The 26,635-nt window shown below is 41.3% G+C and overlaps 1 protein-coding gene across 5 annotated transcripts in view; it reads right to left on the reverse strand.

The window, feature by feature from the left end:
- LOC149138028 (uncharacterized) overlaps positions 1 to 26,635 on the reverse strand; it is a 329,683-nt gene that overhangs the window by 119,062 nt on the left and 183,986 nt on the right. For all 5 annotated transcript variants that reach the window (XM_089448539.1, XM_089448541.1, XM_089448542.1 and 2 more), the window contains one exon: positions 541 to 619. In XM_089448539.1, the coding sequence (XP_089304665.1) occupies positions 541 to 619 (79 nt within the window). The remainder of the gene's footprint in view (positions 1 to 540; positions 620 to 26,635) is intronic.

Here is a 26,635-nt window from a genome sequence, read left to right on the forward strand (position 1 = left end):
ATATATATGGACAATGTGCTAAAGTTAGTCTGTGTTGTATACTTGCATTAGCATTAATAACATTTCCTCATATTCACTTGACATTTGTGTTTATTTTGAAGATGCATCCACTCTTCTAAAAACCAATAAGCAAAGAGGAAATGAAAAATACTATGTCTACCTTTATACAAGCCTATTTCTAACACCTATAGTACTTTTAATGATCCTCATGCAAAAAAAAAAGTGCAAAGCCATGATAGCTACTTCATACAAGAAATCTACCATAGGCTAGATTTCATTTTGCATGCATTTACTATATCTTTTACAAATATAAGTCAATATGGACTTTACATATTCACATATCTTCCTTTTTTGACCTCCAAGGTAGTTTCATGCAATATAATTGTTGGATGTTTTTCATTAAGTCTTCTCTAGTTGTGTTAGATGTGAGATATTCAATGCGCTTACGTGCAAATATTCCAAGGTTACTTGAATATTTATATCCCTTGTAAAAGAATATATTTTTAAAATAAATGAGAACTGAGAAAAAAGTTCACTAACCTTCCCCTATATATTCAATCACAAATTCACCCCTTTTAATTACTTCTGCAGCTTCTGCTCCCCATCCACAAAATGTAGTCTACAACAATGACCAATGCACATTTACACACCATGGTTAAAGAAATGAACAGATATTCTCCTCATGAAATTACAAAACACTCTGATGCTTCAGAGGTTGAAATTATGTATAGCCAAAAGACATACAAGAAACAAATATCAAGCACCTAATATATAACTTCAAGAACTAAATGAATAAACAAATAGTCATGTAACATTACCTAGCAACAAAAAGAACAATTATTTTTCCCAACATTATGTGCTTTTATTCATCCACAAAAACTAATGTACATATCATATCTAAGCTTTCTCTAAACAGAATTGTAACAAGAAAGAAATACAACACGTGCATCAAGTGCAATTCCCATACCAATTTTGAATAAGCCCTTGAAAGCCATCCGTTCTAAGTGAAACCAAATATAAACTCTTTTAATTGTTCAACAACATAATTGACAAATCAATAGAAAATCATATTATAATTTTAGTAACTTATAAGGAGAAGAGTGCAAGAGTAAAAGGAATCATTATGCGAATAACTTATTTCTAACAAGGAAGAGTACCCATTACTATACATTTGTAAAACATTTTGTATTAAAAATTAGCAAGTTTCACATGCCCATGTTGAATACTACTTAACATCGTATCCTCCCATATACATGCATTTTTCCCAACACCCCAAGAATTTCAATTATTAAACATAAATCTAAAACGTTATCAAAATCCCAATTGAGCATCATTGCTCATGGTTATGTTGTTCCAACATCTCATAACAACACTCCAACGAGATACTCAAATACTCAACATATACAAATGCAAGAGCTACACTTATCTAAGAGCGATGCATGGTGAATGGGCTCATTTAGGATATTAGCATTACAAATAATCAAACTTTTACCCATATCAAAGGGAAATTATCTAGCAATTTAATTAGTACCAATGATAGAGTAACATCCATTACCTATTAAACACCACTATGCAACATAGCACAACACAAAGAGGAGATCAACAATCTTATATTGCATAATTCTATACTTGACTCAAGATCCTCTACAAATATTATGCCTTTAAGAGTCGTGAATCAACTAGCGATGCAAATTACTAGGCCTTACAGAAATGTGTGTGACTTTGATTCAAAGTCCATACCAATGCATGGTCTAATCAAGGATGTTAAAGTATCCTTGGTTGCTAACAAAGACAAATCTGTGCTAATGGACATAGTGGTCATCGATGTAGTTGATGCCTAAGGCACGCTTCCATCAAGAAAATCGTCAACATCTATTGTTGCCCATTTGTAGATGGATCTCTCATATGACGTGGTACCTTATGCATGACATGGGGCTTGGATAGATGATGTTGCCTTCGAGGAGGCACCTTTTGGAAGAGAGGCATGTATTTTGCAAATGGCATCACCTTTTGGAGACCCTTTACACTCACATGTGTGGGCTTTTCCAGGGAATTTTTCATGTTCTAACATTATTTTCATCGTTGAGGCTACTTTGCAGCTCAACTGGATGACCTATCCAATTTGTATCATGGACTGATGTCATTTTGGGGGCTTTTGGTGAATTATTAGCATAAGTAAGGAAAAGTTTTTGGTTGCCCCAGTATAAATAGGGAAGCGCTATCCTCACCTTGAGATCATAGTGCACTTGGAGACATATTACTTGTATTGCTTCTCTTTTCCTCTAGTTCACTATGAAGCAATAGTCGAGTAACTTGCTAGCGAACTTTGTTAATGTAGATTTGATCTCTTTTCATCAAAGATTTACAATGAATTCTTGGATGAATGCATGATAATCTACTAAGTGTTCTTGTTGAAGAATGTAACTAGGTTCGGTCTTCATAAATATATTTGAGTCATTATGTAATGTACTTATCAAAAGAATGAAAAAGAAAAATTGCATTATTGCTACAATGACTTATTAAAGCATGGGTTTCATGCTTGGGTCATCTTTTATTAGTCAAAGTCCCTATTGTGGACTCCTAGGATTTATATTGAGTCATTAGAGTCATTATGAGACCCTTCTTGGGGTTTTGAATCATGTAAAAGGTTTACTATTGAGCCAAATAAGGTATTCGATACCTCCACACCAAGTCGGTCTCAAAGAGATCAAGTCAGCCTCAAACTAAGCAATTCAACTTCACCTAAAGCCTATATATACAAGCAGTTCGAATTCATTTGCAAGCATCTCTCTCACAAGTTCGATATTCAACTGAAGGAGGCAGAAAAAGTGTGAAATTCCAAGAAGAAAAGAAGAAGCGTTGGAAGGATCAAGATCGAAGGTTTTGAAGTTACTGGGCCAGTTGTTGGATCGAAGTTTTACTGTTGGAAGGGTCAAAATTCTGAAAGTGACAGGTCGAAATTCTGAAAGTTTTGAGAGGTCGAAATTCTGTATTTGCTGGGTCGATGTGTTGTCGCTGCCAGGTCGAAGTTGCTGGAAGGGGAGGCAGACTTGGTGGTTGGAGGTTTGTGTCTAGGTTGAAGAGTCTTGGATTATCTCAAGAAAACTATTGAAGGAAGAGATTTTGATTGGGTTTCCCCTAGATAGGGGTTTTGCCCTAGCAAAGTGCCTACATCTTGTGTCTCGTGTTTTTGTGATCTTCATACACATAGAATTTGGTAATTGCTTGATGAAAGATAATATAACAAAGAAGTAAAAGAAGCTAACTCAATTCACAAGTAATTATCAAGAAAGAGAAATCTAACCCTAACTCTACTAGCATTGATTTCTCAACATGGTATTAGAGCTAAGGTCAAGTAAGATTGAAGATCACTTTGTTGGCTCGAAGGAAATGGTTACTCCCTCTATGATAAGTTATATGAGAATGGGATTCAATATTGTAGGAAGTTGGATCAAGAAGATCTTCTACTATTTATTCAACAAGGTCAAAAGTCAAGGGTTCTTAGCTGCACTTACAGGTTCACTTAATGATGATAATGCATGGATTATTGGCAGTGGATCATCAAGGCATATGACAGGGGAGAGTAAACAACTTCACAATCTATCAAAGGAAATCTTCTCATGCAGTGGACTTGGGAGACAACAAAATTTATGGTGTTAGAGGCCTGGGATCAACATCTTTGAAGCTGGAGAATGGAGCTAAGCAACATCTCAACAATGTACTTTATGTTCCAGGTTTAAAAAAGAATTTGCTTTCAATTTCTTACTTAAGATAAAGGGGACGGAGTTGCTTTTGTTGATGGAAAGGTTTTGGTTTGGGGAAAAGATTCAGGTATTGATAAAGATAGTGTTATTGGAGTTCGTGAAGGAAGATTATATAGACTCATAACACCATCACCTCAAGCTCTAGTTCATATGGAAATGATTCCTATTGAGTTATGGCATAGAAGATATAGTCATCTACATTCCAAGGTCATTCCCACTCTTAATAAACGGGTTCATGGCATTCCCAATATCAAAGAAGATCATGAAGGAGTTTCCAATGGATGTTCTTTGGGTAAACATACAAAAAAACCATTTACAAATAGTGAAACAAGGTCTAAAGAAATATTAGACCTCATTCATTCTGATGTGTGTGGGATTATGCCTGACAAATCATTTGGAGGTCATCTTTACTATGCAACATTCATTGATGATCACTCTAAAAAGACATAGCTCTACCTTCTCAAGAAATAGGATGAAGTATTTGAGAAATTCAAGGAGTTTAGATCTGAAATGGAAACCCTAGCCGAAAGAAAACTAAGGACTTTGAGATCTGACAATGGTGGGGAATACACATCTAAAGAATTGATTGCATATTGTAAAGAAGCAGGAATTAAGAGGGAGATCATTGTTCCCTACTATCCCGAACAAAATTGACTCGCTGAAAGAAAGAATAGGACAATTGAAGAAGGTATACAAACAATGCTCCTTGATCAAGACTTACCAAAATTTCTATGGGGAGAAGCAACAATGGCAACAGTATATATTCAAAATAGAAGTCCCCATAGAATTCTTGAGAATATGACACCTAAGGAAGCATTCATAAGGAAGAAGCCAAGTGTGGACCATCTCTGAATCTTTGGCAGTCCTGCCTATATCTACGTTCCAAAGGACAAACGAAAGAAGTTAGACTATACAAGCATCAAAGGGATCTTCGTTGGCTATAGTCTCTCCTCAAAAGCATAAAGAATCTACATCAAGGAAGAAAGACATGTTGAAGTAAGCAAGGACATTATATTTGATGAAAATCATGCCTACAAAAGATACTAAGATATCCCTTTTGATTTCGATGAAGAATATATACCAATATTCAAAGAAGAAGAAGTACACTACGACAATCCCTCTACAATTCAAGAAGAAGAAGAAGGACCAAGTAAGCCTATTCAACATGTGATCATACTGAACACTAGGAAGAGGCCAAATTGGTTAAAAGCTACTCTTGAAGATGTCGAAGGACATGGAGCTATGAAAGGAACCTTTAGAGAAAGAAAAAGGTCGAAAATATATTTCAGATACGCTGCATATATGACAAAACTGATTGAAGTTGAACCATTTACATTTGAAGAAGTTGCTCATCAAGAAGTATGGAAGAAGGCAATACAAGAAGAATATCAATCCATCATGAAGAATGGGGTTTGGGAAATAATTCCTAGACCTAGTGACAAATCAGTTGTCACCTCCAAATAGATCTACAAGATCTAGCACATTGTTGATGGAAGTATAAACAAATACAAAGCTAGATTTGTTGCAAGGGGTTTCTCTCAAAAGGAAGGCATAGATTATCAAGAAACCTTTGCACCCATTGCCATGTATACTACCATTAGATCTTTGATTTCATTGGCTGCTACAATGGGATGGAATATCCATCAAATGGATGTAAAGATGACATTTCTGAATGCGACCATCGATAAGGAAGTATACATTGAACAACCCGAAGGCTTTGAAGTAAATAGAAAAGACACTCATGTATGTAGACTCAAGAAGGCCCTATATGGTTTGAAGCAAGCTCCTCAAGCAAGATATGTGTCAGGCCAAGAGGTAACTCCTCAAATCGAATTGTGTTTCTTCATTAAGGCTACTCATGGTTATATACAAGAAGGGAGAGACTCTTGGGCTTCACCTCCCAGTGTCTCTTCATTTTCTTATTCTCCATTATTTACTATTTACAATATTTACAAATGTTCACCCAATCCCAATGATAAGGTGTCAACATTCCCCTCCTTAATTTGAAGGGATGTTGATGAGTCCAAGCATCATTCTGAATCTTTCGAACTTTTCTCTTCCAAGCGTTTTGGTGAAGATGTTTGGAATCTTCTCATTAGTGGAACAATGGCATAGATGCATTGTCTTGGCCTCAACATGATGTCAAATCAAATGATATTTTGTATTGATGTGCTTCGTTCGATCATGGAACTTTGGGTTCTTGGCCAACTTTATTTCAGAGGTGTTGTCAATCATAAGTGGAGTTGAGTGTACTTGTTTTACCTGCAAATCTTCCAGAATTTCATGAGCCACACAATTTCTTTTGTTGCCTCAACAACTGGCACATATTTTACCTCTGTTGTGGAATCTGCTAGAACTGATTTTTTGCGTGATCTCTAGGAGACAACTCCTGATCCAAGACTCATAGCATAACCTGAAGTAGATACCCCATTTTCTTTGTCTCCATCGAAGCCTGAATCAGAGTATCCAATCAAGTTGAAGTTGCCCACCTGTGTATACTTGAGTCCGAAGTCTTGGGTTCCCTTCAAGTACTTTAGAACTCTTTTTGCAGCAGACCAATGTCCCTTACAAGGCATTTCAATAAACCTGGAGAGGATTCCAATAGCAAATGAAATATCTGGTCTGGTAGTAGTCAGGTAGTTGAGACTTCCTACAAGTTGTCTATACCTTGTTACATCGTCAAATTCTTTTCCTTCAATGGATGTGAGCTTTAAGTTCTGTTCCATTGGAGTAGTCAAAGGATTGCACTCAGCCATGCCAAAACCTGTTTAACAGATCTCCAATGTACTTCTTTTGAGAGAGGAATATATACTTCGGATGTTGAGTTACTTCAATACCAAGATAGTAGTGAACATAGCCCAAGTCAGTCATTTCAAAACCTTTCCTCAATTCCTTCTTTATGGATGCAATGTAGCTCTCATTGTTCCCTGTCATCAAAAGATCATCTACATATACCACAAGATATACAACTATTTTGCCAACTTTTTTAACAAACAAAGTTGCATTATCAAGATCATAATGTTTGAAGTTGAGTTTCAGAAGATGCTCAGTTAACTTTTCATACCAGGCTCATGGTGCTTGCTTGAGGCCATACAAGGATTTCACAAGTTTTCATACTTTATGTTCATGTCCCTTCACAACAAATCCTTTTGGATGGGGCATAAAAACATTTTCTTTCAAATCTCCATTTAAGAACGCAGTTTTTACATCCATTTGATGGACTTTCCAATCGCTCTGAGCTGCCAAGGCAAAGAGAGTCTGGATGGTAGCCCATTTTGTTGTGGGGGAAAAAGTCTCTTCATAATCGACCCCTTCCTTCTATGCAAAACCTTTTGCCACAAGCCTGGCTTTGTGCTTGTCAAGTGATCCATCAGCTTTATACTTGTTCTTGTAGACCCACTTGCAGCGAATTGGTTTGGTTCCCAAATGAGGATCAACCAACTTCCAAGTGTCATTCTTTATCAAGGCATCATACTCCATCTGCATCGCTTCTTTCCGTTCATCATAAGAAGCAACCTCTTTGAAGGAAGTTGGTTCAAAATCTGTAGACAAATTCAGTTCACAATCATAAGAAACATCCATATCAACAGGTGAATCAGAATCATCTACATCACCTCCATTTTGCCTAATAGATTTCTTGTTCCTGTCTTTCCAACGTCATCAGGATGAACACTTTCAAGTGTCTTTGTCAGCCACTTTGGGGGACCTTTCTGAGATGGGCCAGGCTACTCAGTTGACTAAGTTGGGACTGAATCAAGATTGAGTCTCCCAATTTTGCCAATCACATCACTCAAAGTATCATCAGTGATTGGAGTTTCATTTGGGGGAGAGAGTGCTTCAGAAGAACATTCCACAGATTGATCTAGTATAGGAATGCCCCCTTCAATATCTAGAATCTGATTATCAAATTCTTGAAATGATGTTGCATGTTTGAATCCATCCAAGCGATCAAATTGTCGCTCAACAACATTGTCAGTTTTGGAAGATTCAAGAAAGATTACATCTCTAGATACAACAAACTTTTTATTACCTTCATCATAGAGATGGTATGTTTTGGAGGTATTTGAATACCCCAAGAAGATACACTTACGACTCCTTCCACCAAGTTTGTCTCTTTATGCCTTTGGTATCAAGGCATAACAGGTGGAACCAAAGACCCTAAGATGCTTTACCGAAGGAATGTGGCCATACCACATTTCATAAGGAGTCTTGTTTCTAATAGCATTAGATAGACATCTATTCTTTACATATACATCACATAGAACTGCATCAACTTTACATTCTTGAAAAACATCATAGTGTTGAAATTTGGTACCGGAGGACAGGTGGTTCCCTTAGGCTTTGATCTTTGGCCTAGGGAAAAGTGTCCAAAATAATTTAATTTTTCTCCTAAAGTAACTTTGTAATTTTTATAATCAATCAATACACTATATTCACGATCTTTTCCCTCACCCGGATCTCGAGAATGGCTAGCGCAGGTTTCCTCGTTCCCGCTTTCGTTGTCGAGCTTCGGCTCTTCCTTAGGGTTTATGGCAGCAGGGAAAATGGAGGGTGTCTGCGCTGCTCAACGGCCTGTGACGAAGGAGCCCTTGCAAGACTCATTGCATCTGCATATGGCGCAGAGATTTGGATCCCCCCTGTTGTAAAGGAACGCGGATCTCCACGGTTTCTTCTCGCCGGCAAGCCAATAGATGCAAACGTGAAAGAAACCTGGGCTGTGAGTGACTTATGGGGTTTGAAAATGCAGCGAATGTTAAAAACGGAGGACGTTATTGGGTTTCTCTCACAGGCGAACCCTCACAGCCTCAGATCTATGCGCTTGAGCGAGCTGTTGTTGAATGAGGCAAGTAGGGGCATTGCAACAACCAAGTTATGCACAGATCTGATGGCTCGTTTCCAGATCTGCATCAAATCGTTGGGGGAAATACTACTCATCGATTCGGGTCTACGGACATATGTTCGGCAGCAGGTTATTTCTCATCTTCTTGAAGCTTGGGCACCGAATCACTCCTGTGAGGGTTTGGGCAGAAAGGATGTAAAGCAGATCTATAATATGGTCTCCATATTATTAGCTCAGAGCCAGGTTTCTCAGGATTCAAATTTGGATCTGGAAAAAGATTTTCAATCTATTTGTAAAGATCGCAATGTCAGATTCGGCACCTCCAGAACTCCCGCCTCCTCTCCTCCCAATCTCCTGTGGCTAATGCAGGATAAGAAGGCCAGCCTGTTGTCTCAGATAGGCAGAGGCAAGCAGAACTCTGGTTCCTCTGCCCCTTTTCAGATCCTGATCAAGCCTATATCAGGCAAAACCCTGCTTCAATGGGTGAGAACGTCGGATCTAGTGCAAGACCTTAAACAGGCTCTGGAAATCAAGCTGAGGATCCCTTCTGCAGCACAGATACTTCTCCATGAAGGTAAACAACTCGAGGATCTCTTCCCCCTGTCTTTTTACAGCATTCAAAGAAACTCCTCCATTGCTCTTACCCTTCGTCTAAGAGGGGGCGCTGCAGGGCAGTCTTCCTCAGCGGAGGCGTTTTCTTATAAAGACGCTGTCCATGCTAAGATGCCTAAAAGAACAGTTCCACCTGCTCAAGCTCCCAAGCCTTTCCTGGTGGACAAGCTGGAGGAAACCCCCTCCATAGAAATAAAGCATCCATCGCTGGATGAGCAAACCCAGCATTTTGCGGACCATGCCATTATCTGCAGGTTTAATGGGCTATGGCCACGCACAGCAGACCTCTACCAATGGATCCAATCTAACTGGACCAACAACTGCAAGGTTCTGCTATGCTCAAAGGGATTTTTCATCGTAGTGTTCGCCTTCGATGAGGACTATCAAAAAGCCTTATCTGGTGGCCCATGGTTCTGGGGTGCAGCTGGTTTATTCCTCACTCCTTGGTTCCCAGATTTCGATCCCTCTACAGCAGTTATCACCAAACTCCCCATTTGGGTCAGACTTCCAAACCTCCCAGCGAATCTCTGGCACTTTGCGGTATTTCAAGGGATTGGCAAATCTCTAGGCCGCCTATTAGACACAGACGTTTACAGAGGGGAAAAGGGCTTATACACTTTCGCCAGGATCTGTGTAGAAATTGACATAAGCAAAGGTCTCCCGGACCAGATCAATCTCAAAATTGGAGATTTCCATTGGACTCAGTCTTTGGATTACGAGAACACAGCCTTCCGCTGCCGCAACTGCCATCATACAGGTCACCTTCAGAGCTCTTGTCCCACGATGCCAGCCCAAAAGAAGAAAGCCAATGCTAAACAGAAATCCAAAAGCTGGAAGCCTCATGATCCTCCTCCCATGGACGATTTTGACTTCAGCTCCGATGAAGAGGAAGAGAATAAGGAAGATATGGCAGCAGAGACGGAACCGGATCCGTCCTCGGCAGGTCCTGTGGTTTCATCAGTCATTCCAGCCTCTCAGAAAAGGAACCATGAATCCTCCACCTCGGACTCAGAAAAGGAAACCTCCCCGCCGGCTCATCTCAGTTTGCAAATTATTCCAGCTCAGCAAGATCCTCCTGAGTGGGTCAAAGTTGGTAAAAAGAAAGGGAAAAAATGCAGAATAGTGGATTCCGCACATGTAGGGTAGATTCCTCTGTTCAGCTCTTTGCTCTTTTTTCCTCTTGTTTCTTCATGCTCAGCATTGTGTTCCACCCTTTTTCTCTTAGGAGCCGAGGTGGACAACCAATCCTTTCCAGCTGCCTTTGTTCTTGCTTCTCTTGCTTGTAACCATGCATTGTACCATACGTTTTCTTAATAGATTTAGTTTTTACTAAGAAAAAAAACTTTGTAATTTTTATAAAGTTAAATCTAGTTTAAAAGTGACTTTAAGTGATAAAGTTATTAAGTCTAATTTTAAAGTGACTTTTATAAAGTCAATGAAAAATTAGAAAGGAAAAGTGACTTTGGAAATAAATGACTAAGTGGGTCTTTATTAAAGTGGGGTGAATTAAAAAATAAAAAGTGAGATTTAAATGAGCATTTAATCTCAGCTTTAGATCTCAATCTATTTCAGCCATTGGATTTAGGGATCACCCAAAAGTCACTTGGGGTTAGATTAAAGGAGGAAAAGGAGAAAAAGGTCATTCATTCTTTCATGAGCAGATTGGGAGAAGGAGAGCAAGAGAGATTTCTAAGCAGGGAGGAGAAGGAGACAGCAGCTTGGCACACATTCCAAGGCAGCAGTTGAACAGATTTGTACAGATGGTTCAGCACACAGTGAAAGGCAGATTTTGGCACGATTTTCGAGGAGTGGTTTGCACAAAAATCGAGGAGCAGTTTGCTGATTTTTCTGCATGCAAAACGAGGGTCGTACAATGCATTTATTGCAGTCCGTACAGTGCATTTAATGTTGGCCGTACAACAGCATTTAATGCTGAAAGTGGGCACGAAAATCGAGGAGGTCGTACAGCATTTATCGCTGTCCTGTTTGCTGTAATTTCCAATTTGCTGTGAGGCATGGGAAAAGAGATAAGTTGTAAATTTGCTTGCTGATTTTTTGCTGAATATTTCTCACTGTGAAAAAGGCATTTTTCAGAAATAAAGAAGAGCTCTCAAACTGGTTTTCCCCAAGAGTTGGAGGGGGTTTTCCCAGGGTCAAGTTGACCAAAAATCTCAGTGTTTAAATGTGTTTTAATGGCTGTTTATTACTGTTGATTTTTATTTCTGCAATTTCTGGCATTCTGTAAAATTTCCAGAATTTGTGTTTTCAGCAATATTTATTTTTTCAACTTGCTAAATGTATGGTTATGGGAAAGGGCATTTAACTACATGGGAGAAATAAGGTGAAACTGAAACCGGGATGGGAAAACAGAAATTTCTACACATGGAACGTACCATATTTAAGACTGTCATATTCTTTCTTTCAGCTACTCCGTTCTGTTAGGGATTATAAGGCACAGTTGATGGGGATTGTAAGGCACAGGGGTCAATGCAACCAATTGTGGGAGAGCAACCAAAGCCACGAACTATATCAGTGAACAAGTATTCAAACCAGCAACGTTCAAAAGTATGCGTTAACCAACAGCGTTCAAGAGTATGCATTCAGGCAAAGTTCAGACCTAGAATATTAAAAACGCATATGACAGTGTATGGAACGTGGGTTCGGGCCTCTGGAGCAATGGCAGAGGTCTCAGTCCTGCAAAATACACAGAACATAGGCAAGAGGGAGTTACAAGGGCAGAGAAGGAACTGGGGCTAGCTCTGATACCATGTCAGGCCAGGAGGTAACTCCTCAAATCGAATTGTGTTTCTTCATTAAGGTTGCTCATGGTTATATACAAGAAGGGAGAGACTCTTGGGCTTCACCTCCCAGTGTCTCTTCATTTTCATATTCTCCATTATTTACTATTTACAATATTTACAAATGTTCACCCAATCCCAATGATTAGGTGTCAACAGTATGCAAGAATGGATGCATAACTTCTAAGAATTGGGTTCGTGAAAAGTACTATTGATCCAAATCTCTACATCAAGGTTGTGGATAATGAGCCGGTCGTTATTCTACTATATGTGGATGATCTATTCATTACAGGTCTGGAGCGAAGGATACAAGAATACAAGAAGATGTTGGCAGCCGAATTTCAAATGAAGGATTTGGGACTGATACACTATTACATAGGTCTAGAAGTATGGCAAAAGTCTAGGGAGATATATCTAGGGCAAGGAAAGTATATCATCAAGTTGTTGCAGAAATTTGAAATGATGGATTCCAAACCCATGACTACTCCTATGATCACCAATCTCAATAAGTTGAGGAGCTCTGACTTAACCCTTGTAGATCCTACCTCCTATCGTAAGTTGGTGGGTTCTCTAATGTATTTGTTAAATACTAGGGCGGATATATGTTTTGTTGTGAACATTCTTAGTCAGTTTCAATTGGAGCCTCGTCATGATCACTGAATAGTTGCCAAGCATATATTGAGACATCTTCGTCACACTATACATCACTACCTAAAGTACAATAGCAAGGAAGTCAAGTTGACTGGCTTCACAGATTCTGATTGGGGCAGCAGTGAGACCAATGGAAGAAGTGTTGATTTTGGGTAGCATCGGATATGCTTTAGCTCCGAAATTTTGTGGAGGGGTTAGAGCACATGAGATCTCCAGAACCCAGAAATCGTTTAGATAAATTCCACCCAGATGAGGAGTTATTAAAATAATTAATATTTTTAATGGGTTCCTAAGTCTAAACTTAGGAAAATAAAAATATCAATGGGTATTAATAAGAGTATGGGTGGGAAACTTCTAAGTGACGAGGATCGAGTCTGTTTTAATCTTAGCTCTTGATTAGGGACTTAATCTCGGTCGGTGATTCATCAACCAGAAAAGTATAAGAGGAGGCTTGACGCTCAGTCGGAGACACTTGAGAGATCAGTCAATTCGTTTTTTTTCGGGCGAGGTTTGCTGAAAAAATCGAACAAGTGATATGTTGCAGCAGAGGGGCAGGGATAGTTGAGGTTGAAGGATCTTCTCCAGGATCTCGAATACATACCAGAGAGAAGCAGAGAGACGCCAGAGGAGGCAACACAGACGCAGGGAGACTGACACTGGGCCAGGAAGGGCCCACACATTTCCGACGCTGGGTTACAACCACCCTCCAGCAGAGATCTGAATTCAGTCGCGGAGCAGCAGGTTCAGCTGAGAAGGTTGACTTCAGAGCTACAGGAGACAGAGGAGGCAGTGTAGTGCTGACGCAGTGTCACAGTGTGCTCCATGCAGCTTCTGCGAAGGGGCAACGCAGTTGTAGCCAGGGACAGTCAGTCCAGTTGTCGGAACGAAGAGATTTTGCCAGGTGACCTCGGGTAATCTCACTTAGGTTTCTGCCAGTATATTTTTATCTCTCTAACTGGATTGCTGAGAGGGCATCCAGAGTTGTATTCAAAACTAGCACCGGTTTTCCCGCATTGGGTTTTTCCGGGGATGCTTGTCCACAAATAACGGTGTCCCTTGTGTATTTGTCTCATTCTATTTTCAGTTCATGATTTGTATGTATGTGTAGTGTACAATAGTGTTTTCGTCATTCTTTAATAATTAAATAACTTGTTGAATGTAAAAACAAGGAGATGATAAACCAGTGATTGTAGTAGGATTTCTGATGTGTACATTCAGAAATTTTCACATGGTATCAGAGCATTACAGATCATAGGAGACTAAAGACACAAACCAGGACATCCAGAGAATTTGCTGCAAAGAGGCAGCTATCCCGAGTGACAGCGTTGTTCCAGAGCCAAAGACGCAGAAGAGGTGACGTGAAGGCTCACGCAGTGCTTGCTTCAGCGTTCTAAGCCAGGTGAGGGTGATGCAATAGCTGGGAGGAGCCCACGTGGTAACTGCGTCAGTTGTCTAGGCCAGTGCAAAAGCAGAGAGAGGCAGATCAGGTTCACGCAGAGCCACGTCATCTTTTTGGACCAGGAAGGAGTGACACAGTGGCCAGGAGGAGTTGATCTAGCTCACACAGTGATTTTGCAGTGCCAGAGGAGCTCAGATTCTTCAGTTGTTGAAGATGGGGGAGCAGAGCAGATTCGATATGAGGAGCTCGTGGGACGTTGTTACTGTTGGTGCATAACAGTGTCTATGGAGACAAAGCCGAGGTAGAGGGAGTCACTGCCTTGACAGATTTCTAACCAAAGAAATCTAGATTCGCATTGCAGCAACAAAGGAGGAATAGAGAAGAGTGATTCGACATTTGGTCGGAAGATTTCCGTGAAGGAAATCAGGACTCAAAGGGAGTCTGGAGGATCTTGTTCCTTAGACGGTTTCTTGCGCCAAAGAAATCCAGATCCAAGTCTTGCTAGATTTGCAGCAGGGGAGGGCGAAGAGAACCTGTCCTATATTTGTTGAGCAAAGATGGCAGTCAATGGACTGAGGGATCAGGACAGATTGGATGGAGCTTCCAATTTTTTCATTTGGAAGGCTAGGATCCTAGCAGTCCTGGACAAAAATCACATCAAGGACTATGCCTTGAAAGTAGTTGTTGTTCCAGTCGACATTGATCCATTAAAGAAGTACGAGGAGGCCCAGGCGAAGGCCAAGTGCATGATCCTAGACGAGGTCAAAGATCATGTAGTACCACACATTGTTGAGAAAGAAACAGCAAGGGAGATGTGGGAGACGTTGACCACCTTGTACTAGGGCGCTTCCATCCAGCGGAAGATGCTATTAGAAAATAGCTCAGACAATACCAAATGCAGAAGGGAGAAGAGATTGATCCCTTCCTCCTCAAGTTGCAAGGGATTAGAGACCAGTTGACTTTCGTGGGGTCTACACCGGATCCTGAGTTCATGGTCAAAACTACCCTGAATGCAGTCATCGAGGATTGGAAGACATTTGTCCAAAGTATCTTGGGCAGAGTGACTCTCCCTAATTAGGAGGAGATGTGGTTAACGCTTCGACAAGAAGAGATCAGGAGGTTGACCAAGGCGGGGGGTACAGCAAAGGAGCCCAGGTCAAGAAGGAGGAGGAGGAGGATGCAGCTCTCGCATCATCGAGACAACAAGGGCAGTAGAAGCGGAAAAAGGATATTTCCAAGGTCAGATGCTTCAAGTGTGGGGAACTTGGATATTATGCCACTCAGTGCCCCGGGAAGAAGGGCAAGGAGGAAGCTTCTGAATCGAAGGTTGCTCCAGTGAAAGCTGACAGGGAAGGCGAAGATGACGATTGTGCCATGAGTGCTCATGCATCTCTAGAGAAGAGGTGGGGAGACATAGAGCTGTAGTCGAGAGGACTACAGAAGAGGGGCAGGATCCTTGAGGTGCCCAGACTCTTGGATCACATACGGCTATGGGAGCCCTTAACGACAATAGCAAAATAACAGGAGTTAGTTGGTGTGAGGGATGATGGAGCAACACTGGAAGAGCTAGAGTGCCAGAGTCTGAAGCAGTGCAGTGGAGGTTGCAGTGGTGCGGCAGGCATAGAGCAGACTGCAGCAACGCAATAGTAGAAGAGGATCAGTATAGATTAGCAGCAGAGGTAGCTTCAACAACACGAGGCATCCATACTGACCAACATGTCAATTTTTGGGTGAAGTTTCAATTACTTACTTCTCAGTGACTGAGTTGCAGTGCAACAGTTGGCAATGGTAGTGTTATGGGCAGCATGATACAACATTTTGAGAGGGAGCTACAGTACAGATGTAGCAGTGACGGTGGCAGAGTCATGGGCAGCAGTACAAGATGCAGCAGTGCAGTGGATGAAGAGCAGCAAGCCAAGCATCAATAGCACAAAGAACCAATGCAGTGGATCAATGTAGTACTTATGTTGAGAAGTGTTACTAAAGCACATAACTCGCTAAGAGGGAGTGTTGTTTTTGGGTAGCATCGGATATGCTCTAGCTCCAAAATTTTGTGGAGGGGCTAGAACACATGATCTCCAAAACCCAGAAATTGTTTGGAGAAATTCCACTCAGATGAGGAGTTATTAAAATAAGTAATATTTTTAATTGGTTTCTAAGTCTAAACTTAGGAAAATGAAAATATTAATGGGTATTAATAAGAGTATGGGTGAGAAACTTCTAAGTGACAAGGATCAAGTCTGTTTTAATCTTAGCCGTTGATTAGGGACTTGATCTCGGTCATTGATTCATCAACGGGGAAAGTATAAGAGGAGGCTTAAGGCTCAATTGGAGAGACACTTGAGAGATCAGTCAGTTCGATTTTTTTCTGGGCCGAGGTTTTGTTGAGAAAATCGAACAAGCGATCCGTTGCAGCAGAGGGACAGGGATAGTTGAGGTTGGAGGATCTTCTTCAGGATCTCGAATACACAACAGAAAGAAGCAGAGAGACGCCAGAGGAGGCAACGCAAACCCAGGGAGACTGACGATGGGCCAGGAAGAGCCCACGCATTTCCAGCATTGGGTAGATCCACCCTCTAGCAGAAATCTGAATTCAACTGGGGAGCAACAGGATTAGCCAAGAAGGCTGACGTCAGAGTTCCAAGAGGTAGAGGAGGCAGTGCAGTGCTGATGCAATGTCCCAGTGTGCTCCACACAGGCCCATGCAGCTTCTGCGAAGGGGCAACGCAGTTGTAGCCAGGGACAGTCGGTCTAGTTGTCGGAACAGAGAGATTTTGTCAGGTGAAGTGAGGCAATCTCACTTAGGTTCCCGCTAGTATATTTTTATCTCTCTAACTGGACTGCTAAGAGGGCATCCAGAGTTGTATTCAGAACTACTACTTAATAATAGAAAACCCTTAGAGTTGTTGCACGGTTTTCCCGCATTGGGTTTTTCCGCGGACGTTTGTCCAAAAATAACGGTTTCCCTTGTGTATTTGTCTCATTCTATTCTCAGTTCACGATCTATATGTATGTGTAGTCTGCAATATTTTTTTCATCGTCGTTTAATAATTAAATAACTTGTTGAATGTAAAAACAAGTAGGAGATGATAAGCCAATGATTGCAATAGGATTTCCGATGTGTAGATTTAGAAATTTTCACAAGAAGCACTACAAGTGGACGCTTTAGTTTGGGATCTGCCATGATCTCATGGATTAGTAGAAAGAAATATCCCGTTGCTTTGAGTTGTTGAAGCAAAGTTTGTGGCTACCTGTGAAGTAGGAAAAGAGGTTGTTGTTGATTTGTCGTAGCATCGGATGTGCTCTAGCCATGAAAATTGGTAGAGAGGCTAAGGTACATAAGATCTCCAAAACCCAAAAATAGTTTGGGGAAACTCCACCTGGTTGGAGAGATATTAAAATAATTAATATTTTTAATGTGGTTCTTAAGTCTAAACTTAGGAAAATTAAAATATTAATGGGTATTAATATAAAAATGCATGAGAAGGTTCTAAATGACATGGATCAAGCCAAATCTAATCTTAGTTGTTAATTCAAGGCTTCATCTCGGACGTTGAAGACTCAACGGGAAAAGCATAAGAGGAGGCTTGAGGGTCAGTTGAAGATACACCAAGATTGTTCAGTTAGTTCGATTTTCTGGAGCAAGGCTTGCTGAGAAAATTCGAACTAGTGGTTTGTTGTAGCAAGGGGCAGTAAGTACATAGCAGAGAGGCAGCGATAGTGCCAGAGGGTCAGCACAAAGACGGAAGAGGCTGACGCAGAGGCAGCAGAAGCTACGCAAAGGCAGCGAGAGACTGCGCAGAGGCTAAGGGGCCTGCATGGGTGACGCAGAAGGCCAAAGAGCTGACGCAGAGAACCAGAAGGCTAACGCAGAGGCTTTGGGAGCTCAGCGGAAGCTAGTAAGGGTGACGCAGGGCCAAGAGGAAGCGTCAGAAGGATTTTCGTGGGGCAGACTAGAGCTGAGAGGCTCAATATCTATCTCCGAGAAGAGAGGTATTACTGTCGTGTAACAATCTCCGTTGGGTGAGCCATTTCTGGCACCCTAGTTGTACTCAAGAATCTGCATAATAATAAAACCCTGAGAACGGCTGCACCGGTTTTCCTGCATTGGGTTTTTCCCCTCAAGAAGCCCAATGGATGTGTCTCCTCACCCTCAACGAATTGTATAAATAGGAGTGACCCTTCTCTCATTTGGACATCACTCATCACATCACATCTTCTCTCTCCTCTCTTCATTGGTTCATACACTTGGACGCTCTCTCTTCTTCGCATGTGTGGAAGGAAGGCAGATTTTTGGACTAGTTTTGGAGGCTGAAATTTCTGAGATTAGGGTAGCGTTGACTTGGGCACTTTGACCATGCACTTACTTTTGTTTTGGGGGCAGAATTTCGATCTTTTCAGGCCGCATTCTTTGGCACAAAATTCGAGGTGATTGGGGATTGTTTGACCATGTTCAATGTAGCATTGACTTTTTGGTTTGACTGCAGAAATTACAGCAAGGTTTGTTTGTGTTGGTCGAGTTGTTTTGGGTTGACTTTGACCCTCTTTGGAGGTTACATTTTTCTGTTGTTGAACGCGCTGATTAGAGGATGATTTGAGGCAGCTTTGACCATCGTTGACTTTCTGGTTAGCGTTGCACTGACTGCTGATTTGGCATATCTGTTTTGGGCTCATATTTTTTATATTTGTACTCTCTCTCTCTCTCTGTTGAACTATTGAAGAATAATAAGAAGATTTGATCAAAGGGTTTCCCGACATTGGGGTTTTCCCTGGCATCTGCCACATCTTGTGTCATATTGCCTCGGCTTGTCTTCTGCATATGATTTTATGTTCTATCTGCATTTATTGTCAATGTTTATAACTTAATGTGATCGCTACTGGATATAATTGGAAATTGTCATTGGGTTGCTAAAGGAATATTGAAGTTGAATATTCAGATAGAAAGAAACAAGGTTTAACATTCAAATAGACCTTTCGGGATATCTTCTTCTAATTTAGAGGCTCAGGGTAGTGGGAGGGGCTCCACAACATCACGTGCTACTACTAGTGCTAATGTTACTGGGAGTGGGAGGTCAACATTTTTTGTTCAACGAACAGGACATGGAGCACAACCTTCCATAAAATCAATTGTTAAAAAAAAGAAGCAAGAAGTAGGTAGAGTTATGGGGAGGTGTCTTTTCTAGAGCGACTTACCTCTCAGCATCACCAAAACCAATCCATTTTGGCAGCAAATGTGTGTTTCTATTGTTGTTGAGGGCCCAGGGTACAAAAGTGCTACATATGAAGAGTTGCGGGGGCCAATCCTGCAAGCAAAAAAACAGGACATCGACTCTAGATTGGCGGAGTTGAAACAGACATGGGAATTGTCTGGATGCACAGTGATGTCTAATGACCGGACAGATAGGAAGGGTGGGACCCTTCTAAATTTCTTGATACAATGTCCTAAAGGTACCATGTTTATTAAACTAGTGGATGCATCAGCACATATAAAAGATGCAGCAATGATATGTGAGTTGTTAGATGTGTTCATCCCAATGTTTTACAACTCGGACTCGGACTCGGACTCGGCCGAGGATCGACTCCGACTCGGACTCCGACTCGGTAATGACTCGGCCGGCTCGATTTCAATGACTCAGTCGTTGTAAAAAATACATTAAATATTTATTTTTTTTATAAAAAAACATAATTTTAAATATTTTAAACATAATTTTAAAGATTTTCATTCAAGTTTCCAAACACACAACATTATAATATACATGGAAGACAACATATGATCAAAGTAGGCTCATGAACCAATCCATTATATCAAAATGGTACGGTGGTACCCAATGGCAATAGTAAATACATAGTCAACTGTAGTCTGTCATACATGATCAAAGACTCAAGAGTCAAAACAAAATACAAATAACCAAGGAGGCTAGTAGCTACTGCCAAAGGAGCCAACATCATCTCGACCAATCTCTGGATCATCATCATCAGAGTCAGACAAGGGGCCCCATCAATGACCAGTACTGGCTACTGCTAGAGTTGCCAACATCATCTAGCTCAGTGTTACTTGGGAGCAGGAGCGGAAATGGGGAGCGAGAGCGAAAACGGGAGCAGAAGCGACATTTTCAGAAGCTCTAGGTTTGAGAGCGAATCCCAGAGGAGTTCAACAACCAATGTCACTAACATCAAGGTACACAGAGGGATTGGTGCTCTTGATTAAATACGAGTTCCATACCCTAATACATGACAAAATTCAATGGAAACATTGCAATCCTCCAATCCTAAAACCCTGAAAAAATGATAAGTCTGCTGGATTTTGAATGAAATCTAAAATTCTACTTTCTCCATATGAAATCCAATGAGGCTGGAACCACTCTTAAACATCCTGAGTCATTTCATGGTAATGTTAAAAATTTAAGTAAAAGGATGAAAATGAAGATTAAGGAGAATGTCACTTTTACTTTAAGAATTTAACATTACCATGAAATTTGAACATCATATCAATACTAGGAGAGGGGAATGGACCCCAAATAGCACTTAACCAATTTAGAAAACACCTTGGAGTCCCCAACAATCAGCCAAATGTTAAAAAGTTAAAAAAAAAATAGAAAAATCGTTGTTTCTTTGGGTGACTGGCTGAATTTAATGACTCGGCCGAGTAGATGTGCAAAACGGCCGGGTTGACCGAGTCATGACTGACTCGGCCGAGTCATGCAATAACTCGGCCAAGTCAGTCATGACTCGGCCTCCCGGACTGGTTTTTCTACCGGGTCACTCCTCAAGGCTTCAACTCGGTTCGACTCGGCCGTTTCGGTTTCGAAACGGCCGGTTTGTAAAACAATGGAACTTCATCCGGGAGATTAGTGTGCAGAATGTGGTGCAAATCATAACAGATAATGCAGTTAATTATGTGTCTGTCGGCAGGATGCCTATTGAGAGGCACCGCACATTGTTCTAGACTCTGTGTGCAACACATTGAATCGATTTGCTGCTTGAGGATATGTGAAAACTCTCCTTCATCAAGTTGGTGATTTATATGGCTAGGAGCATCCCCAAGTTTATATATAACCGTGCTTTTGTTCTTAGCCTCATGAGGAGATACACTGTTGAAGTTTCTAAGTTTACTTAGTTAGAAACCCTCCATGCACTTTATCTGATTTATTCCTATCTACTTGTTATTTTTCTTAACAAGTTATTTACAATGTAAATATTGAAAATAAACACTAGTGCATGCTCAACATATTACAGATCAGCAATTAAAAGAAACAAAAACAAATACACCATATGACACCATTATTTTTGGACTAATGTCCACAAAAAAACCCAATGTGGGAAAACCGGTGCAGCGATCTAAGGGTTTTCTTACTCAGCAATATTAGAGTACAATCTGGGTGCCGAAACTGGCCTACCCAACAGAGAATTTCCTTGGCAGTAATACCTCTTAGTTTCTGACAAATCTCTTGGCTGAAACCCCGGATAATCCTTCCAGCAAATACTCAGCACCAATCTGCCCCAAAAACCCCAGCGTCTGCCCAATCTGGACTATGTCAACCTCTCCTAGCCCAGCGCTGGCCCTGCGTCAGCCTATCTTGGCCTGCCTGCGTCAGCCTTCTAGCCCTCTGCATCAGCAACGCTGGCCTTTTTGAGGCTCTGCGCAGCTCCTGACTGCCTCTGCATAGCCCTGCGTGATCCCTGGTTGGCTCTGCGTCACTCTCCTTGGCTACTGCGCTGCTCTCCCGACACTATCTCTGCCTCTCTATCTCTCTGTACTCAAATGCCCCTCAGCTGCATCTCACGATCACTAATTCTATCTCTTTTAGCAAACCCCGCTCTAGAGAATAGAATGACTGATCACTCTGGTGTATTCTCCAAGTGACCCTCAAACCTCCTCTTATACTTTTCTTGTTGATATATCAACGGCCGAGATTAAGTCCCTAATCAACGGCTAAGATTAGATCTGGCTTGATCCATGTCTTTTCGACCATTCTAACACAGATTCATATTAATACACATTAATATTTTATTTTCCCTAGTTTAGACTTAGGGACTCCATTAAAAATATTAATTATCTTAATATCTCCTGATCTGTTTAAAATCTACCCAAACCCTTTCTGGGTATTGGAGATCTCATGTGCCCCAACCTTTCCACCAAATTTTGTGGCTAGAACACATCCGATGCTACCCCAAATCAACATACACTAGAAACAAGGAGTTGTGGTGTCCTGCAATCACACGTTTTGCCACCAACTTTATTACTCTTTAATCTTTAATTCGATGTTAGTTTGAGTCGAAGCAAATGTTTGTTTTTGATGAGTGGTGTGATTGTAGATACAGCAGGAGACAGGACGAGAGAGCCATTTCAAAAATGGTGTACAGTGACACATTTTGGCAGGCAGTAGAAGAAGTGTGCTCAGTTAGTGAACCTATAGTAAAGGTTCTGAGATTGGTAGATGGGGACAAGCCTGCAATGGCTTATTTGTATGAAACCATGGATAGGGCCAAGGAGGCCATTTGTTCTTATCATGCAGACAAGGGTTCTGTTGGGCTTGATAAACATATGATGTTATGGGATGTGATTGATAGTCGGTGGACAGGGATGCTTCATCGACCCATCCATGCAGTAGCACTCTTCCTCAACCTCGCATTTTCATACAAATGCGCCTTTGATTTTGATGGCGAGGTGATGGAAGGGCTCCACTCCTGTATTCAGAGGAAGGTACCTAATCCTGAGCTTCGTAGAAAAAACAATCGCGAGATACAGTTTTATCGAGATTGTGTTGGCCTATTTGGCTTTGATGATGTTATTAAGGAAAGGACCCTCTTCATGCCACATAAGTGACAAGTTATCACTCAATACAAATTTCAATTTAGAATTTACTTATTTATAATTCTAGATTTTTAAAATTCAATTATGTAACTTTTATTTGAAAGTTTAATTATGTTTTAAGTTTTTGACTTTTTATTTCTTTATTTCGTTGTAGATATTTGGTGGCGAAGTTATGGCGCAAGGGCACCAAATTTGCAGAACTTAACCATAAGAATCATGAGTCAAACATGTAACTCTTCAGGGTGTGAGCGCAATTGGAGTGTACTTGAGAAAATACACTCAAAAAAACGCAACAGGTATAACTTTGAGCTTCAGTCTTCAGTTGAGCAATTACATTTATTGTAATTTTTAATTTTTAATTTATGACCCTCAAGTGTCAAGAGTCAAGAGTCAAGACTCATTAGTTTTTTTGACACTCTTACAAGTTGGAGTTCTCACGCCTCAATGATTTAGTGTTTGTCCATTACAATATCCAACTTCGAGTGAAGCAAATAGAAGCACCAATGGATCCAAATGCCATTTCCTTAGACAATATTGATGTATTGTCTCAGTGGAGGGTGGAGTCTGAGGTGCCCATCTTGGAGGAGTCACCTTCATGGTTAGAGCCAGAGGATCCATTAGAACAGGGACAGCAAAAGGAGGAGGCCTCGAGGGAGGAGCAACAGGAGGAGGAGGAGGAGACTATGGGAGCATCAACATCAACACCCTCTGTTATAGATATAAGAGAGCACAGCTCAATACCCAGCACTCATTATTTGACATTAGGTGCAGGGGCAGGGCATTCTACTGCTAGGGGCAGGCCTAGAAAACAACCCATCATGTTTTCCCATAAAAGGGGCAGAGGGCACTGAATTTTCCTCAACAAAACAATGTACAAACTTCTCCTTGATATGCTCCCCTTCTACAACAAGCTTTCACACAAACTCGTGCTCTATTGTCTTGTCTCACAACCTTGTGCATACAAAAACAATTTGATTGAATTATGTGACTTCGTCCCCCTTTTATGTTCTTCGATCATGCTATATCTTGCAAGTTTAATTTTAGAACTCAGACTTGTGATTGATTTGTTAATTGAGTCGAATTGACTCTTCTAACCCGTCCTTGCCTTAATTAGACACTAAGACTCTCACTCGTCCTTTTCTAAATATAAACTTGCACTTCTAGAGCCACATAACTAAGCCTCCAACTGTGCATGAACAAACTAACTCATCCTTTTCAATAAACTCCTACTTGACAAAAGAAGAGCACATTGAAGTCTTTCTTGACTAAGGCACAAGTCAAGATCAAGACCTTCTTTGCTACATTTTTCAAAACAACCTCATAGCAAGAAAGGTGCTTCTAGAAGAACCTTGTCCACCTGGATTTGTCTTCAACACTACTATGTTCTTCGTTGTTGCACTTGCTCCCTCTAAACTAGAAGGCTTCCCTACTTTCTTCTGTAGAATCTGATTTGAAGACCTGTTCTTTCCAACCATGCTCTGCGAGTCTATCACCTCACTCATAAGTGCCAGGTACCCTGTGTACCTTTGTGGTTGCTTCCTCTGGTTGAATGTGATACTGGGAGATCCAACTCTCTCCTCATCCTCCCTAAACAAATCTTCTACCCACTTCCCTCAAACTCTCTCTATATTGGGTGTCAATGACTGTATGGTTGCCTCCACTCGCCCCAGGCTATGCTCCTCATCATCCTACTTGTCGGCCCAACTACCAACTAGCTTAGACTCAAACTGAGATAATGGTTGAGGCTGCATCTTGAGTAGCTTCTTCTCAGCTACTCTAATCTGATTTTCCTTTAAGGACTCTCTCAGAGCTCTGCTCTCCTCTACCATCACTTCTCTACTATGAGAGCTTCATGCCTTGCTCCTCGAGGATGCACCTGTCTCAACTTGTAGTAAGTACATATTCTTATCCCTTAAGCCTATTTGCTTCTTACATCCAAAAGCTAAGTGTTGGAGTTAAACCTTACTTCTGTTAAAGATAACTACATAACCCTTGTCCTCAAGAGTAGCTACTGAAACAAGACTCTACTTAAGGGTTGGAACTTGGAACATAGAGGACATCTCTGAGATCAAGAGCATTACCTGACTCCCTCTGAAAGTTGACAGTACCAAATTCTCTAGCTGCATATTGGCCATCATCTCCCAACTCAATCTGAAACTGCATGTCCTTGTACTTCAGGTCGTTGAAATTCTTCTTCTTCCCGATTATGTGGAAGGATTCTCCTAAATCAATATACCATAGATTTTGTCTATCAGCGAGAAATCTTTCTCAAACTACGTAGAAAATGCATCTACCTCCACTAATGTACCTACATGATCCTTACTGGACTCCTCCTTCCGCTTAGGACACTTAGTGGCATAGTGCCCAAACACATGGCAATGGAAGCACATGATCTTGCTTAGATCTTTCTTCTTCTTCTTGCCTTTCTAACTAGACTCCCCTTGGACCTTCTTGCCCTTAGCCTTGCTACCTTTGCCTGGCAATGCAAAGTTCTCCTTGTCCTCTGTCGGTGTTGATCTGCCATCTCTCATTCATCTCTGGATCTCTTCCTAAACACAATAACCCCATAGCCTTTCCCAACTAGGAAGAAATTCTCTGCCACTTACTGCATCCTAGAAGGTATACCAACACTTATGAAGTCCTAGTAATGGAAAACTTACAACGTCTTGCTCTGGCACAATGACACCTGTTACCCACCACCAATGGGTGACACCCATCGGAAAGCTTTTCTCCTGGATATGCCTTCATTCAGCAGTCAGCAGCCCCTTGCAGCCATTAGATAGCTCGATGTGTCACCTTTCTTCGCCACCTGAGTCAATAATTATGTGCCCTCGCCCATCTGTTTTGATCGTATGTTTGAAGGTAGGCCTTCCAACCCCAAAGGTATGTTGTTTCATTATGTAATTAGGTATTTTTGCTTGATTATCATGGACATTTTGGACATGAATTAGTTGGGGGATTCGGCGAAAAGAATGGACTTGGTTTCTATCGTTGTTCCCTAGTCCTGATTTGGTGATTAATATTGTATCCTAGTCCCATGGGATCTCCTTTATGGGCTGCTAGCTTTTGGAGTGGCAATACATGGGAACATTGTTGCACGAAGCGCCCCCCCCCCCCCCCCCCGTTCGAAGCTCCGAAGCGCGTCCCGTACGGAAGCGCCTAGGAAGCTTCATCGGAAGCGGCGCTTCGGCTTTTTAAGCCGCTTCCTGGAATTTCCGAAGCGCCGGCCGGAAGCGCCGCTTCCATGCCTCCGAAGCGCGCTTCGTACGGCGCTTTGGGCCTCAGAAGCGCGGCGCTTCGGAGCAGGAAGCGGCCGCTTCACGCACGCTTCCGTACGCTTCGGCCAAAAAGGGCGCGCGCAAGGGAAAAAAACACTCTTTTTTTAAAAAAAAAAATAATTTATGTTAACTCAACATTAAGGGGGTGGGTTAGGGTGAGGTTAGAGTGAGGTTAAGGTGAGGAATGAAAAGAATAAAGCCCCCATTCATTCCTCATTTTCTCACTTTGAGTTTATGAGAGTTGGAGAAGAGAAGAGAGGAGAGGAGAAGAGAAGAGAGGAAAGGAGAGGAGAAGAGAGGAGAGCTTGGAGGAGTGAAGAAGGAGGAGCTAGGAGAAGGAGGAGGAGCTTGGAGCAAGAGCTTGGAGGACTTCATCTACAAGAGCTAAAGAGGTAAGTTCAAACCCCAAACTCCCTTGTTTTTTTGACAATTTTTTTGTATTTTTCTCCTCCCTCTCCTACTCTTTCCCATTGTTTCT

Source organism: Pinus tabuliformis, chromosome X, assembly GCF_031772625.1.
Source record: "Pinus tabuliformis cultivar Carrire ecotype Pingquan chromosome X, CPIR1, whole genome shotgun sequence".
In the NCBI taxonomy this organism is placed as follows: domain Eukaryota; kingdom Viridiplantae; phylum Streptophyta; class Pinopsida; order Pinales; family Pinaceae; genus Pinus; species Pinus tabuliformis.